This window comes from Chanodichthys erythropterus, chromosome 15 (genome assembly GCF_024489055.1).
Source record: "Chanodichthys erythropterus isolate Z2021 chromosome 15, ASM2448905v1, whole genome shotgun sequence".
In the NCBI taxonomy this organism is placed as follows: domain Eukaryota; kingdom Metazoa; phylum Chordata; class Actinopteri; order Cypriniformes; family Xenocyprididae; genus Chanodichthys; species Chanodichthys erythropterus.
Window position 1 is genome coordinate 29790219 of NC_090235.1, and position 17388 is coordinate 29807606.

The following is a 17388-nucleotide window of genomic DNA, read 5'->3' on the forward strand; positions in this document are numbered from 1 at the left end:
GCGGCTGGCTCTTGAACACAGCCGCCATATTAAGCGTTAATGTCGCCAAGATCTCTTCTGTTGTCTACATGGTCTTTTATTTTGAAAATCGTCTTTCGGGTTTGAAATTTCCTGTTAAGTTTTCTGACTTCATTTCAGTCCGCGAATTTTAGCTGTTAAAATTTTAGCTGTGTTTAAAACACACGGAGCGAAATAGAAAATATATATTAGGTATGACCGAACTCAGACACATAAACAAAACAGACTTCTGTAAACGAGTTCGGTTTGAATGTTTTAGTTTGATGTTTTCGCTGTTCCACTGATGTGGGTGAAGCTGGATTGATCTCCTGACATCATAAATGTGTTTGTGTTCTGTATGATTATTGATTTCTTCTCACTAAATCACTCTCAAGTAAGTTCATATTGTTTATCAGATTAGTTTGTAGTGTAGTGAAGACAATCTGTGTTAGACAGTCTTAACAAAAGATGCTAACGTTACTTTACAACACTGTAAATACATATACAATGATCAGTTGTGCTGCTGCTTTTTTTCTAAATATGAATGTATGACATTATGAGAATATTCATGGTCATGTTATTTCTGTTAGGTATTTTTTATGTTAAATTAAATATTATTTACTTATATAGAAACTTCAGTGTCACAAATAAATAAAAAATCCAGCAGGTTTATCCAAAGAGTTATTCAGAAAGCGTTCTACTGTTTGCTGGAAATCTTTTAATTTATTGTCAGTAACAGGATACCATGATAATCTTTTTGTAAATGTGGATATTTGTTTTGTTTGTAAAAATACTGCATATCAAATAAATGTTTTTTTTTCTTTCTTTAGCTTACTGTAGGTAAAACATGAATGTCGATGTGGTGAGTTTCCGTTTGCCCGGGCATGGAGACAACACCTTGAGTAACATGAACTCCCTGCGGACACAGCAGCACTTCTGTGATGTCACCATTGTGGCAGGAGGCAGGCGCATGTTCAGGGGTCATAAGGTCGTGCTGGCTGCTTGCTCTGCATTTCTTAGGGACCAGTTTCTCCTGAACCCGTCATCAGAGCTACAGGTGAAGGACGATCAGAATTACTAAGTTAAAGGGTTAGTTCACCCAAAAATGGAAATTCTGTCATTAATTACTCACCCTCATATTGTTCCACACCTGTAAGACCTTCGTTAATCTTCAGAACACAAATTAAGATATTTTAGATGAAATCCGATGGCTCAGTGAGGCCTGCATTGACAGCAATGACATTCAAACTCTTAAAGGGATAGTTCACCCAAAAATGAAAATTTTATGTTTATCTGCTTACCCCCAGTGCATCCAAGATGTAGGTGACTTTTTTTCTTCAGTCGAACGCAAATTATGATTTTTAACTGCAACCGCTGCCGTCTGTCAGTCAAATAATAGCAGTGATTGGGAACTTGAACAATAAGAGTCGAAAAAACTTCCATAGACAAATCCAAATTAAACCCTGCGGCTCGTGACGGCACATTGATGTCCTAAGACACGAAACGATCGGTTTGTGCGAGAAACCGAACAGTATTTATATAATTTTTTACCTCTAATGCACCACTATGTCCAACTTAGTTCAACTTCCGGCTAGTGAGGTCTGATCGCGCTCTGACAACGGAAGTGATGTCTCGCGCTCATTGAAGTATATGGGCGAGACATCACTTCCGTCATCACAACACGTTTTTTTGACCTCACTAACAGGAAGCTGAACGAAGTTGGACATAGTGGTGTATTAGAGGTAAAAATTATATAAATAATGTTCGGTTTCTCGCACAAACCGATCGTTTCGTCTCTTAGGACATTAATGTGTCGTCACGAGCCGCAGGTTTTAATTTTGATTTGTCTAAGCAAGTTTTATTTACTGTTATAGTTGAAGTTCCCATCTACTGCTATTATTTGACTGACAGACGGCAGCGGTTGCAGTTAAAAATCATAATTTGCGTTCGACTGAAGAAAAAAAGTCACCTACATCTTGGATGCACTGGGGGTAAGCAGATAAACATAAAATTTTCATTTTTGGGTGAACTATCCCTTTAAGATCCATAAAGGTACTAAAGACGTTGTTAAAACAGTTGATGTGACTACAGTGGTTCTACAATAATTTTATGACATAAAAGCCTTTCTGTATATTCTGGTTTGAATAAGTTTGGTTCGGCAAAAAACTGCAACTCATCCTCTTTGTCGAAATCTGCTGACTTATACAACACAATTCCTCGCTTCTGGGTCATATGTCAAAATGCCAGCTTTTACGCCATCTTCCCGCGCATGCGTTGTGGTGCTTTCGTTAGAGGCCCAGAGTTGAACAAAGTCGTAATTTTAATTTTTTTTGCACACAAAAAGTATTCTAGTCGCTTCATAAAATTATTGTAAACCACTGTAGTCACATCAACTGTTTTAATGACGTCTTTAGTACCTTTATGGATCTTGAGAGTTTGAATGGCATTGCTGTCAATGCAGGCCTCACTGAGCCACCGGATTTCATCTAAAATATCTTAATTTGTGTTCTGAAGATGAACGAAGGTCTTACAGGTGTGGAACGACATGAGGTTGAGTAATTAATGACACAATTTTCATTTTTGGGTGAACTAACCCTTTAAGAGTGTCATCAGAAGCAAACCATTTGATCTTCTGTATCATTAGTAATACTTTTGTCCATCTTACTTTTTATGTAGTGGATCTAATAAATGAGTGTACATTAACTGTGCCAGGGATTTTAGATTAATTCACTTCTTATAATCATGTAAAAATTATAAACTGATAAATAAAATAAATATATTATATTCAGAATAGTTGATTTTGTCACCATATGGAAGAAAATATCTGTTGCTACTACTGTTTCTTTGCAACTTTCATTTTGAAAATCAACAAATGCTCTCTCTGTTCAGCAGGTTTCAATGTTGCACAGCTCAACGGTGGTATGTGAACTCCTCCAGTCCTGTTACACAGGGATGCTGCAGTTCAGTGCCAAAGAGATTGTGAACTACCTGACTGCAGCCAGCTACCTGCAGATGGAGCATGTGGTGGAGAAATGCAGAGGAGCTCTAAGCCAGTACATGCAGCCTCGGAGTCGCAGCCCAATTGTGAGTATTCCAGCCTTAAACACTGGTCACTATTACAGAGACCTTATTTCTTATTAATGAAATAGTTCATCCAGAAATAAAACTACTGCCGTAGAGGAGACAATCTCTTCTGTACATTTACATAGAAGATGCTTTTATCCAAAACGACTGGCAATAGAGGAATATAAGCAATTAGTCATATAGCCAACAATATTCAAAGTATAAAATGCCAGGTTTATTAGTAAGCTAGATTAGTAAACAAGCTAGAGCAGGGAAGAAATGCAAAGAAGAAAAAAAGAAGCGAATTTGGTTTGAAGATGAAAAATGTGCCAAGCACATTGTTGTCTCATCATTCCTGATTTCTAACACACACTCACCAAGTTCGCTATGGTCTTGTGGCTGTCAGAGCAAAAACGGAAGCTGCTGCTCTCGTATGTTTTTCTGTCGTCTCCTTTCGCGTTCATATGTAAATTGTGTGAAGCTTATTTCATCCATTAAATCAAAAGATCTAAAAAAGCACATACATTTACCCACATGTAGACCTCTGCCCTCAAACAAATCAGGACAGAAGTCATCGAACGTGGACAAAATAGACGGATGAAAACACCAAGTGTAAACGGGTACGTGTCTCCTTCTTCTACTTGTGATCCAGTCGACCAAAACACATCTCAATACCAGGTGTAAACAGGGCCTAAGTGCATTGGTCAAAGGTTATGGAGTGCTTAAATGCTTTCAGCAGCTTTCTTCTTGAAGGTTGTGATGTTCTCAGTGGAGAGGAACAGAGAGGGTGAAAGTTTTGGAGAGTGAATTTGTCAAGTCACCTTTATTTATAGAACGCTTTTTACAATGTAGATTGTATCAAAGCAGCTTTACATTGATAACTGGTACATAATTTTGGCTGCACAGCAGCTCTTAAAGAATAGTGTCAATGCAGGCAGATCAAAGCACAATTGAATATTAAATGTCAAGTGTCTCCAACTAAGCAAGCCAAAGGCGACAGCAGCAAGGAACCCAAACTCCAACAGATGACATCAAATTTGTGCCTTGTTGTGCCTTGTAGTGAATTAAGGTAGGAAGGTGTTGTTCCAGTGGAAGTCCTGAAAGCCAGCACCAAAAGCTTAAATTTCACTCTGGCCACAACTGAGAGCGAGTGGAGTGAGATTATTAGGGTTGTGACATGAGTCCTCTTTGGCTGATTGAAGACCAGACGTAATTCTATATTCTGGATCATCTGCTGAAGCCGGAAGTAGGAACTCTGCAGTGCTGTAAGTCAGCCGACAGCGACGTAGCAATCAACAACGCCAACAACTGGAGAATGGAGGACGCCAAGCTGTGTTTTTGTTGTTGTGGTTTTGTGATATCAGAGGTGGAATGTAGACATATAAGTTATGCAATTGAAAGGGCAAAAAGGAGGGATAAGAGACAAAATCTCTCATGACAACTTACAGTACTAAAGTCTATTGAGAAAAGAACACAACACCGCAAAGGCGACAGGTAAATGCTATCTATCGCTGTTTTCTATGTTCATGGAGTTAGTGTATGTATAGTTAACTGTGTGTTTACACAGCTTTTTAAAAATGGCGGGTTCTGGTGTTTCGTATGGCATGTGTTCGGCCAGTTAACGTACACTTATATCACTGGGTAGACCCTACTCTAAAGTAGGAGCTAAAAATCGTTCCCGGTTCCTGCGGTATGAACATGGCAAAAAGCTGGTGCTTCCTCCGGTAGGAACTATGAAAACATTCCTCTGGTGGGAAAGCCCCTCATATTGTCCTCAACTCTCTTCTGCAGTAGTTCAGTGTTCTGAAACCGTACAACTAAATAAATACAACAAACAATACAGCTGAAAGGACCAAATTTATGGTACTTTTTGTTCTTGTTTGGAGCTTTACAGCCCATGGTGACTGTTTGAGTCAATAAAAAAAGCAGCTACTAAAGATATACTTTTGTTTTCAAAGGTTCCAAAAGTTTGGAATCGACATGAGAGAAAATGCTGACAGAATTTTTATTTTTGGCTGAACTATCCATATATAAAAAAAAATGACCATGATGCAAAAATATAGTGCAACATTGCAGTTCTTTCTCAATCACTCCCTCCATTTCCACTTTGTTCTTGTTCATTCATTGTCTGTTCCTCTCACGATTTATTCAGACTGTGAAATCTGAAGACCCTCAGTCTATGCCAGTGATTGTCAGTGGAAGTACCCATTCTCTGGGGTCTATTTCATCTCCTTCTGATACTGCATCGCTGCATCCTCACAGTTCAGGAAAGGAGCTTCAGGCTGCTGATGCTGAACTCTCCAACATCCCTCTCAAAGATGACAGTGACTTGACCATACACCATGTAAATATCTGTTGGATTTGGTTCAGATGCTAATAGATTAGATCAACTGTGTTATCATTTTAGGATTTTAAGTATAGATTTGATGTAGGTTGTTTATGTGTTTTCCTTTGAAATTAAGACAACCCACATCAAATCTACATCTTAAAAAAGGAAAATACAGAAGGTGCGTTCACACTGACAGCCTATCACTAGAATTTGTCAAGTGTTGATATTAGTGGTTGTAGTAGTTATCTTTGCTGATGGATAGTAGAATATGAAAAATGTTTCCATGATTTTGACCCTGAAAAATGCCATTCAGTGATTTTATGTGACCATTTTGTGAAAAAGGAGTGAGGCCTGTTTGAGTTGCGTTAGTAGTATGTTGAAACTTGTGGTTATGGTAAGGGGCATGACATTTCCGAAACACACTTGATGAGTTTGACTAAACACACTAGTCCAGCCGACCAATCTGAGCACATTGCGCTTTTCGGAAAGAGGGGCTTCATAGAGACTGAAACTAAACAGAGAATTACTGATAGACTTGAAAGAGAGGTGCTGCAATGACGTAAAATTTTGAGTTAAATTTTGCATCAAGACTTTTAAAAAGGGCATAAGAGGTCCCTTTTAAATAGCGACACCATTAAGTCACCTTTATTTATATAGCGCTTTTTACAATGCAGATTGTGTCAAAGCAGCTTGACAGTGAAACTGGTATATAATTTTGGCTGCACAGCAGCTCTTAAAGAAAATGTTATCCATCTGAAGTAAATTCAGTATTGATTCATTCTGATGTAAGAAACAATAGTTATTAATTTAGTTAATTCAGTTTGCACACAATGGTGTCAATGCAGGGAGATCAAAACACTGTTGAATATCAAATGTCAACCACATATCGCTAGAGTTTTGAGACAAGGAAGGATCTGGAATATATAATTAAAATTTTAATTATGGCCTTCTGGAAAACTTAATGGCTAAATAAAAAACTACATTAAATTATTGCGATGATCCTTAAAGGGATAGTTCACCCAAAAATCAAAAAAATATTCCATGATTTACTCACCCTCAAGCTATCCTAGGTGTATATGACTGTCTTCCTTCAGACGAACACAATCGGAGATATATTTAAAAATATCCTGGTTTTTCTACGATTTTTAATTGTAGTGAACAGGGGGCATGTTTTGAAGCCCAAAATAAATGCATTCATCCATCATAAAAAATAATCAATACAGCTCCAGGGGGTTAATAAAGGCCTTCTGAAGTGATAGGTCTTTGTAAGAAAAATATTCATATTTAAAACTTTATAAAGTAAAATAACTAGCTTCCAGCAGACGGCCGTACACATTGATTTATGGTAAAAGAGTAAACTCTGACCTGACGCAATGATGAACGTGGAAGCACAGACGATAGAGCAAAACAAAACAAAACACCGGTCATGATTTAGTCTAAAGCAAAACATTTTAAAGAGAAATGTCAGAGGATTTCGATATAAGAGGAGCTTCAGTTTGTTGCACAGCCTTGTTTAAATCGCGAGATGCGCTTACGCAGCTCCTACGTCCTGCATCATACATTGCGTAAAGGGTTACTCATTTGGCGCAAGTTGACTTGCGCAGTATGCTTACGATCATCTGGGAAAAGCTAGTTATCTTAGAATGTAAAGTTTTAAATATGGATGTTTTTCTTATAAAAACACATCGTTTTGCTTCAGAAGGCCTTTATTAACCACCTAAAGCTGTATGGATTAGATTTATGATGGATGGATGCATTTATTTTTGGCTTCAAAACAGACCTGTTCACTGCCATAATAAATCGGTGGAGAGCAAGGATATATTTAAATATATATCTCCAACTGTGTTCCTCTGAAAGAAGATAGTCATATACACTTAGGATGGCTTGGGAGTGAGTAAATCATGGGATAATTTTCAATTTTGGGTGAACTATCCCTTTAATTTTACATTGTTAGTAAAATCATGACAAAATGTGTATATTCACAATAAAGCTCAGCCCTATTTGGTAGTTGACACATAACTGCTAAGTTGCATATATTTGCATAAAGACTCATCGCCAACAGTTATGTCGCATCAAATTGCTAATATTGATTACTTTTTGTTGCTACATTACTGCATATTGCTGTCAGTTTGAACGCTCCTAATCAAAGAGTGTCAAATCAGCTTTTATTTTGTCAGTTTGCTCATTTGCATCTAATAAGTTTAACTCATTTATGTTTTCACCATGACAGGTTAGAGGATCAGATGCTTCTGGCCACTTCGAGGGAGAGGACGGGCATGAAAGTGACGTATTTCAGGTCCACATCAATGATGAACATCAAGACCCAGAGAAGTCCCCTGGTGCTGGGGAGGAAGACAGAGAAGCTGTCGTTGTATTAGACGACCACTGTCAGCTGGACACAGGCATGGAGGATCCCAGTATGGAAGGCAGAGCCAAAGGTAACAGTGTCCGAGGGCCGGGCCGCATGTGGAGACGACGGCACGGAGAGCACAGGGGAGGCAGAGGAAGAGGCTTTAAACACAGGAAGCGGTACACCTTCAAGGACCGCAAGCTCTTGGGTAACTATCAGGAGGCTTGGCGCTTTCCAACCCCAGATGAGATTATGGGTAGTTTTGGAGCGGACTTTGGGGCTAGTTACTTGTCCAATCAGCATCTTTCCGACGGTACCGTCCGCATTGACTACAGGGCTGGAGAGGGACAAGGAGAAGAGATCGGCTCTGATGGAGCTCCTGCACACTTCAGTGTGGAAGCTTCCAGCGGGGAAGAAGGAATGGGAGTCGGGGCGCCTTCAAATGAGCGTGGAGCTGCTGATGAGTCCGTGGCAGTGGTGGGGTCCACGTCTTGCGTAACGGGACCGGTAGTCTGTGAGCATTGCGGACTAGCATTTTCCTCAACACAGGATTTAGCCATGCATTCACTGTCGACACACCGGCTATATGTGTGTCCATGCTGCGGGAAGAACTTCAGCCACTCCAGTAACCTCAACCGCCACATGATCGTCCATCGTGGCGTTTCAAAGCTCCACTGCTGTCCCCTGTGCCACAAGACCTTCACTCAGAAGTCAACACTGTGCGACCACATGAACCTGCACAGCGGGGAGCGCCCGCATGTGTGCGCATACTGCCACGTCAGCTTTGCCCACAAGCCTGCTCTACGGCGCCACTTGAAGGAGCAACATGGAAGGACCACAGCCCAAAACTACCTGGAGATGCAGCGAAACAATGAGGGTGGTGTTGGGGGAGGAGTTTAGATCACATTTACATTGGTAGTGTGGGTTGTTAAAATGAAATCAAAATGAACCTTATTTACTTTCTTAATACTTGTTTGTAGGCTTATTGTGCACAATTTATCAGTGCACGTTAGAAAAAAAATGTTTGTCTTCGTAATCAATATATAATAACTTTATGGTTGCTTCAAAATTATTCCGAATTGTCATTGTGCAGGCCAAACACTGCCAAAGCATTTGCTCTTTAGCCAGGAGAAACTGAATGATATTGCCCTTAAAGGGTTAGTTCACCCAAAAATGAATATTCTGTCATTAATTACTCACCCTTATGTCATTCCAAACTTGTAAGACCTTCATTCACCTTTGGAACACAAATTAAGATATTTTTTGATGAAATCCGAGAGGTTTTTTTTTCTTCTTTTTTTACCCCCCATAGAAGGCAACGTAATTACCACAATCAAGGTCCAAAAAAGTAGTAAAGACATTGAACCACTGTAGTCACATGGACTATTTTAACAATCTTAATGTTATGAAGTGGAAAGAATAGATTTTGTGTGCAAAAATGAAACAAAAATAACAACTTTGTTCAACAATTTCTTCTCTACCCTGTCATTCTCCTACGCTGTTTACGTTCTGTAGACAGTGCAGCGCTTCTGGGTTTTTTTACAAAATTGTTGAATAAAGTTGTTATTTTTGTTTTGGTTTTGCGCACACTTATTTTCGCATGTTCAATTGCTGTTTGTCTGGCAGTAGAATGTCTGAGAAGTGACGTACTGTCATCTGGGAAATGCCCATGTTGGTCAGTGTGAATTGGCTTTTATATTCACTTATAGGGAGTTCACCCAAAAATGAAAATTCTGTAATTTTCTACAATTCTCTAAGACTGCCCTCCAAAGTTTGGAAACGCCCTAGAAAGGTGGGGGTTTGGATACTATTGGCATGAATCCTTTTTAATTTGTGATCATTTTGCACTGATAAGGGACAAACACAAACTATGAAAACATATTTTATTACATAAACACTTTATACATAGAAAAAACTTAAATTTTCGATTCATCAAAATATCCACCATTAGCAGCTATCTGACCTAAACTGGGTTCTAATTGGGTCATTGTATTCTAAACTTAATTGGCAATCAATTGTTGAAGCTATTAAAGGGATAGTTCACCCAAAAATGAAAATTTGATGTTTATCTGCTTACCCCCATGGCATCCAAGATGTAGGTGACTTAGTTTCTTCAGTTGAACACAAATTATGATTTTTAACTCCAACCGCTGCCGTCTGTCAGTCAAATAATGGGAGTGAATGGTCACACAATTTATAAGAGTCAATAAACACGCACAGACAAATCCAAATTAATCCCTGCGGCTCATGACGACAAATTGATGTCCTAAGACACGAAACGATCGGTTTGTGCGAGAAATTGATTATATGGTATTTATATAATTTTTTACCTCTAAAACACCACTATGTCCAACTGCGTTCAGGGTTCGTTTAGTGCGGTCTGATCGCGCTCTGACAACGACAGTGATGTCTAGCACTCATTGAAGTATATGCGCGAGACATCACTGTAGTTGTCAGAGCACGATCAGACCTTACTAAGCGAATGCTGAACCCAGTTGGACATAGTGGTGTTTTAGAGGTAAAAAATTATATAAATACTGTTCGGTTTCTCGCACAAACCGATCGTTTCGTGTCTTAGGACATCAATGTGCCGTCCCGAGCCGCAGGGTTTAATTTGTGCATGTTTTTTTGACTCTTATAGATTGTGTGACCATTCACTCCCCTTATTTGACTCACAGACATCAACGGTTGGAGTTAAAAATCATAATTTGTGTTCAACTGAAGAAACAAAGTCACCTACATCTTGGATGCCCTGGGGGTAAGCAGATAAACATCAAATTTTCATTTTTGTGTTAACTATCCCTTTAAGGTGTGCTGACCCAAAAATCTTTTACAAACCTGGGCCAAGTTTAAACCAGTAACCAGGCATCATAGGCATCATATTGACATTATTATGTAATCAAAATGAAAATTATTATTGCTGGTCTTCAATGATAATGTCAAGTTACTTTAAAGTAGTTGCACCAAAAAATAAAGATTTATGCTGATATCGTCCAAAACCACACTTTGCCAGGGGTGTTTCCAAACTTTTGGAGGGCAGTGTATGTCAGGCGTCTCCAACCTTATTTCATTTGAGAGCTACTTTTTAAAAATGAAAGTGGCTGAGAGCTACTCATGTTATACAATACTTAAAGTTTCTTAAATAATGTATCATAACTCTTAAATTAAAATAGTATGTTTTTTTCTCTTTTCTTTGCTTGAACACGGTCTTTACTCATCCTGATGCAAACAAGCATTGTAGCTTTATGAGCATGATGACACTGATTGAAACATCAACATCTCAAGGTTTTTTTTCTATTGTTGGTTGTTATTCTTTTACATTGTAATTTCATCTGCATGTTCAGAAATAAAATAACCTCAAGGCTGATATGTCAAATACATACTTAATATGTATTGGAGAGGGTGGGTCACCTGTCTATATTAGCTCACTCTGATTGGATGAAATGTATTATGTCTTGGTGAGCTACCTTAAAGAGATAGTTCACTCAAAAATGAAAATTATCATTTACTCATCCTCAAGTTGTAACCAAACAGTTGATGGTCCCCAGTGACTTCTATAGTATTTTTTTTTTCCATACTATGGAAGTCAAGGCATGGAAGGACATCAACGGCTTGGTTACCCATATTTTTCAAAATATCTTCTTTTGTGTTCAGCAGAAGAAATAAATTCATACAGGTTTGGAACAACTCAAGGGTGAGTAAATGATGACAGAATTTTCATTTTTGGGTGAACTATCCCTTTAAAACAGGACATAAGCTACTGGTAGCTTACAAGTGATGTGTTGAAGACCCCTGGTGTGTTTTTTTTTTTTTATTATTATAATTATTATTATTTGTCCAAACATTTAAAATCAGTAAGGTCCAATATTGTTTGAACCTCAACATTCTTAAAAATGTCTTTTGTAAAAATGACAGAATTTCCATTTTTGGGTGAACTACCTGTTTATACCACACAAGAGCACAAATACTACAGTTCTGTTTCACTCTTCATGCTAAAGGTTATTCACTACAAGTGAGCCGACAATAATGGACACCAAGGGAAGGTCTAGCATATCTATGGCTTGTAAGAGTGATAAACATGTTAATACAAACAAAATGTTCATGAATTAGTACTGTGGCGTGATAAGGAAAGTAAGAAAACGTGTTTGTCATTTTTGCTGTAGTGTAATTTTAGTGTCTGTATGTCACCAAATCAATGAAAGCCTTATTAAAAAGCTTTGTTCAAACTGTAATTTTCTTGCTGTGAATTAATATTACATTGCCAGTCCCCTTAAAGATGAAGTGTGTAATTTCATTATTTACTCACCCTCATGTCATTACAAGCATGATTTTCATCTGCGGAACACAAAAACCAAACATTTGGACTTCCATTGTATGGACATTTTTCAAATAATCTTATGTGCCATAGAAAAAGTTATTCATACAGGTTTGGAACAACATGAGGGTGAGTACATGATGACAGAATATACATTTTTCATGAACTATCCCTTTAAAAGCATGACACAGTCGGGCTTTTCATGCTCCCCTTAACCTCACTTTTAAACCCAGGTATCATTTAGAATAGGTGTTTTATGAAACCCTGCTCCAAAGCAGCATTAGCACCATTTTGTGAGTATTACCCTAGACCGTGAGGTTTATTTCCAGTTCACAACCTCTTCCTAACTGTTCATCCAACAATATCTTGATACTTCAACCATCAATCTCTTCCGCTTCAACACCAACCCCTCCATGTGTGTATCCAAATAATCTACTTTATAGTCTTTAATTTTCAAATATGCTTCTCTATCAGTGCTGGGAAAAATTAAACAGCCCATTTCTATTCTATTTTTCCAACTAGTTGTGAAATGCTATATAGGGTTTATATAATAGTGCATGCCTCTGTATTTGTATTCCGTTTCCCTTTAGGCAAAACCAGAGCACTGCAATGTCTGAACCAGAGCTCATTTAATCAATAGCATCTAATGTTGTGGATTGTTGCGGGGAGGAGCTTGTTCCACATATCAGAGGACTGATCATTCATACACAACTATCCCTATACAAAGCTTAGATTTGCATTATGTCACCTGTAAAAACTGAAAAGAAGCTTATAGTTTCTGCCTTTAGATGCACTGTATAGATGTTTCACTGAGGTAATGATTAGTGTCACCCCACATGTTGACGCAAAAGTTTGATTGATTTATTGAACACAATGACAGAAACCATAACTGAGCTAAATGTCCAGAGACACTGAGCAATAAATGCTCTCAAACAGCACGATAATTACTTAAGAAAATAACAGAAAAGTAAGATTTACTTCATCACTTCTGTAAAACACAAAATGTCTGCTATAAGTAGACAATCTGATGCTGGACCACTTTATAAGTTTAGCATATGCTAAATAACTGTTTTTAAAGGAAATCTTCGCTGTAGACGACCTGGCTCCGTTTATCTCTGTAGGAGCCCTTGGCACTGTTCTGCACAGCTGTGAAGGATGGAAAAAAGGAGGAGACGGAAATAGAAATGGGTTAGTCAAGTGTGCAACACTCAGTCTCCTTGACAGTTTTTTCCTGTGAAATGTCCTTATTTACCAAGAGAAGCCCAGACAGATTTCCCTGTGGCGGCATCAAGCATGGGCTGCTTCCTGGCAATGCTGACTTTGATGTTGACGTCACCCACAGTAGTGCCATTTAGCTGAGAGGCAGAAAGAATGGAAAAACAGGTTTTCTTTCAGTAAATAAATAAAGATGTGTTAAATCCTAATGCGTTTAAAGGGGTCATATCACAGAAAACAGTGCTTTTTAATACAGGACTGTTAACAAGCTCGAATATACACATTACAAAACTCCAATCCACACACCAGACTATTTATGGATGCTAAGCTCCAAAATATCAAAAATCATGATATTTATGTCTTAACCATGTGCTCATTAACACATAACCAATAGTTTGCATGACTGTCCAGAAAAGTAGTTTCGGATCACTTGTGCGGTTGGCTTCTAATTGACCAAAAACAAGTTTTTGCTACTTGAAATAAAGCTGAAATAAAAGTTGATGTACTAAAATTATTAAAACTGAAATAAAAACAAATTAAAGCTAAATAGAAATATATTTTAAAAATTAAAAAATTACTAAAATGTAAGGACACAATGTGGATAGACAAATATTCTTCTGTTATGGCCTTGTATATGACAAGTATAGAATCAAGTATGGATTACCAAGACAAGTATGGATCATGACTAGTCCTTATTGACCACATGTGAAATGATTACCCTGTCATAACTGAGGTTATTTACGTATGGAGGTCTTAAAAAACAACAGAAGCAAAAACAACATGTTGAATTGAGGGTCAGAGAAGACACAAGTATAAAAACATGATGCTACAAAAGAGTAGAAAATGGCCCCATAAAGAGAACGGACCACAGACCTCTGCCACAGCCTGGTCTGCTGATTCCATCTTCTCAAAGGTCACAAAAGCACAACTGGTAAGAGACAGAAGGCAAAATTTTTTAAATATTTTGATTTTTTTCAAACATATGCTACTGTTCAGAAGTTTGGGGCTAGTAAGATTTTTTTATTAATATTTGGCGAGGATGCATTAAATTGATCAAAAGTGACAGTAAAGACATTTATGATGTTACAAAAGATTTCTATTTCAAGTAAATGGCGTTCTTTTGAACTTTATATTATTCTAAAAAAATCCTGAAAAAAATGTATCAGTTTCCGCAGAAATTATCAATCAGCACAGCTGATTTCAACATTGTTAATAATAGGAAATGTTTCGAAAGCACCAAATCTAAGGATTATGTGACACTGGAGACTGGAGAAATAATACTGAAAATTCAGCTTTGCCATATATATTTCAAATAGAGAACAGTTCTTTTAAATTGTAATAATATTTTACAATATTACTGTTCTTACTGTATTTTTAAATGTAGCCTTATAGTGAGCATTAGACTTTTTTTCAAAATAAGTCAAATTTACTCATCCCAAACTTTTGAATGGTAGTCTACTCGTATACCCCTTTAAATCTACCATTACAAAAGAAAAACTTATAATAAAAACTTTCCAAGTAATATGTCTGAAATCAAAATATACTCGATCCTGGCTCATTTTATTCCTGTATCAACCCAATCAGTCCTATAAGCTTTTCTATAGACAATCAAGTCAGTAGTTCCTCCCTTTCCAAATGTCCAAAAGGATCAGAAAACGATCGTACTTGCGAGGTGAGTCCATTGAAAGGTCGATGATGTTGCCATGCTGAGCAAAGGCCGAGCGCAAACTGTCTTCCACTAAACCTGTGCCGTATACATACACCGTGTTTCCTTTGCGTACCCCTCTGCGCTCTGGATATGAGTCTGACCCTGAACAACATTACAGAACATAATTATTAGACTTCCAGATTTTCAGCAAAACAAAGCTTATTATTATTAACTATTAGAGAACGCACATCCATGAAATATTCCAGTAACATTTTGGATTGGGGAACACATGTTCAGTATTAACTACGAATTTTGCCTCAATAAACTCTTAATTTACTGCTAATTAATAGTTAGTAAGGTAGTTGTTGTAACATTTAAGTATGGGGTAGGATTTAATATGGTCATGCAGAATAAGGCGTATAATAAAACAGCAAATATGGAAGCTAATAAGCAACTACTTGAAAGTGAGAATTGTTCCCCATACTAAAGTGTTACGAACTTTCTCATTGCAATGATACAATATAAACACTGAATGAAAGTGAATTATTTTAAAACAACTTACTGTTGCACAGATTCACTTACGTCTGTAGGGTCCGTCCCGCTCTCTGTCTCGTTCTCTGTCTCGTTCTCTTTCTCGATCTCTGTCCCGATCTCTGTCCCTGTCCCTTTCCCTTTCTCCATCCCGGCTCCTGTCTCGTTCACGTTCACGATCCCGTTCTCTCTCCCGGCCTCTTTCACGGTCCCTCTCTCTGTCCCGCTCTCTGTCTCGATCTCTCTCCCAGTCCACCTCTCTTTCCCGTTCCCTCTCAGGATCTCGACTCACTCCCCCCTCTTCCTCACGAGATCGATCCCCGGGAACAAAACTGTGGAACAAAAAAAAAAAAAACAGCCTTAAATTTGACTGCAATACTGTTTTTCTATCAAGGTTTTAGATTATTAGAGTCTGACAGTCTCACCTCTCATACAGGGATTTCCTGTGGGCTCGTTTAGCAGACTAGAGCGAGAAGAAACAACATGATGTAAAGTCAAGTCAACTGACACATCCATTATATTTAACAGCATGAGTACCCTATTATACATATAACAGGCCACTCATGCTGACAAATCAGTCAGTTGATATATATTATATATGCATATATCACTGCTTGATGCTCTGAAATTTACAGCCATGAGTGGATCATTTCTACAGTGTAAAACAACATTACATCAGGAGGCTCCTCATCTGTAGAGACGCTCCTTTGAAATGGCAGGAATGCTGGGGCTGGACCTTTCTCGGGATCCTGGGAAACAAAGAAACTCCATAATTAGCTATGCATGGAAACAAGAAAAATCAAATTTATGTTGACTTGACAATAATGAGGTGAAAAATGTCTCTTACTTTCAGTTTACCCTCAAGTGTCCTGGAGCGCTTGAAGCCGGAGTTCTTGTTCTCTGATTTGATGGATTTGATCGCTCCGGACTTGATCAGCATTTTCGCTTGCTCTGTTGCTGTCGCTGTGTCCACCACCGGCTGATCTGACAAAGCTTAACAGAGACAGCGATACAGAGATCATTCGTAGAGCACAGATTTCATGCAAACTTATTTCAGGAATATCTGGAAATTTCAGAGATCCACAGATTGACTTACTGCGCTTCAGTCCTGTCTGACTCGTCTGATTGGTGGAGCTCTGTTTCTTCAGAGCCATTAGGGCCTTTTTCTACACAAGTGAAGTGAACATAGACAATACAACATGTCAAGTGGATAGTTTATTTGTTACATATATGCATAGTATTTTGTTGAATCCACATTGAATCAAGATTCTGAAGAGCTGCTTTACAGCTGAAATTGATTCATGACTGATGAATTTTGGAACATAAATACAACACTGTCTTTCTGTTTTTTACTGTGAGGCTGCTTTGAAACAGTTTGAATTGTATAAAGCGATATATAAATACATGTGACATATATTAAGAACCGTAAGTAGGCCTATAGTTTTTTTGTTTGTTTTGTTTTTACCTTTTTCTTTAATTTGGCATATTTCTTCTGCAATGCTTCCTCTTCTTCTGTCAGTGAGCTGGGAAATATTGCCATTTCGATGGATCTCAAAAGAGAAAAGCAACAGCAATATATTACAGCAGACGTCTTTTCAAGTTATCGATGTTTCCGTTAAAAGGGGCTTTTAACAGTTTTCATTAAAAACAATATGCAAACTGCATAAAATACTCTACTTTATATTTAATTACCTTGAATTCAAAGGATGAATATATAAGAATAAACGTCTGCAGTATTCCTCACTCGGCGCGCAAATTTGACGTCATCTGTTGTCTTCCGAGGAATCGGTTCAAAATAAGTAAATTGTCCATTATTATTTTTATTTTACACTTTTTTTTAACAAATGCATTAAAACGTAAATTTATTTTAGATCACGTACAAAGACCATTATGTTGTAAAATACTAAATAAACATAATAATATCCGTCGCTTTAGTTCTG

General features: G+C 37.8%; 2 protein-coding genes across 4 annotated transcripts; one reads left to right on the forward strand and one right to left on the reverse strand.

Annotated features, from left to right (window-relative positions):
- Window positions 1-65: 65 nt before the first annotated feature.
- Window positions 66-9812, forward strand: LOC137037493 (zinc finger and BTB domain-containing protein 12-like). Of its 3 annotated transcripts, none has more exons than XM_067411515.1 (5): window positions 66-391; window positions 828-1054; window positions 2887-3081; window positions 5213-5404; window positions 7620-9812. In XM_067411515.1, exons 2-5 carry the CDS (start codon window positions 845-847, stop codon window positions 8637-8639), a joined length of 1617 nt encoding a protein of 538 aa, XP_067267616.1. In that variant the 5' UTR covers window positions 66-391; window positions 828-844; the 3' UTR covers window positions 8640-9812. The 3 variants fall into 3 exon arrangements, with proteins under 3 accessions (XP_067267616.1, XP_067267617.1, XP_067267618.1); XM_067411516.1 differs by having other exon boundaries at window positions 2890-3081; XM_067411517.1 differs by lacking the exon at window positions 5213-5404.
- Window positions 9813-10462: 650 nt separating this feature from the next.
- Window positions 10463-17357, reverse strand: nelfe (negative elongation factor complex member E). The gene is made up of 11 exons (XM_067411311.1): window positions 17141-17357; window positions 16914-16998; window positions 16545-16614; window positions 16296-16441; window positions 16123-16197; window positions 15874-15911; window positions 15500-15780; window positions 14935-15079; window positions 14143-14197; window positions 13307-13409; window positions 10463-13200 (listed from the first exon to the last, which is right to left on the reverse strand). Exons 2-11 carry the CDS (start codon window positions 16986-16988, stop codon window positions 13127-13129), a joined length of 1062 nt encoding a protein of 353 aa, XP_067267412.1. The 5' UTR covers window positions 16989-16998; window positions 17141-17357; the 3' UTR covers window positions 10463-13126.
- Window positions 17358-17388: the final 31 nt, after the last annotated feature.

Bases quoted from the DNA above. Each gene is read 5' to 3' on its own strand.
- LOC137037493 (XM_067411515.1), top strand. From the start codon at position 845: ATGAATGTCGATGTGGTGAGTTTCCGTTTGCCCGGGCATGGAGACAAC. The intron at 1,055-2,886 runs GTGAAGGACGAT...CTCTCTGTTCAG, and splicing joins ACCCGTCATCAGAGCTACAG to CAGGTTTCAATGTTGCACAG. The intron at 5,405-7,619 runs GTAAATATCTGT...TCACCATGACAG, and splicing joins GTGACTTGACCATACACCAT to GTTAGAGGATCAGATGCTTC.
- nelfe (XM_067411311.1), bottom strand. From the start codon at position 16,988: ATGGCAATATTTCCCAGCTCACTGACAGAAGAAGAGGAAGCATTGCAG. The intron at 15,912-16,122 runs GTAATGTTGTTT...TTCTCGCTCTAG, and splicing joins CAGATGAGGAGCCTCCTGAT to TCTGCTAAACGAGCCCACAG. The intron at 15,080-15,499 runs GTAAGTGAATCT...AATGTTGTTCAG, and splicing joins GCGGGACGGACCCTACAGAC to GGTCAGACTCATATCCAGAG.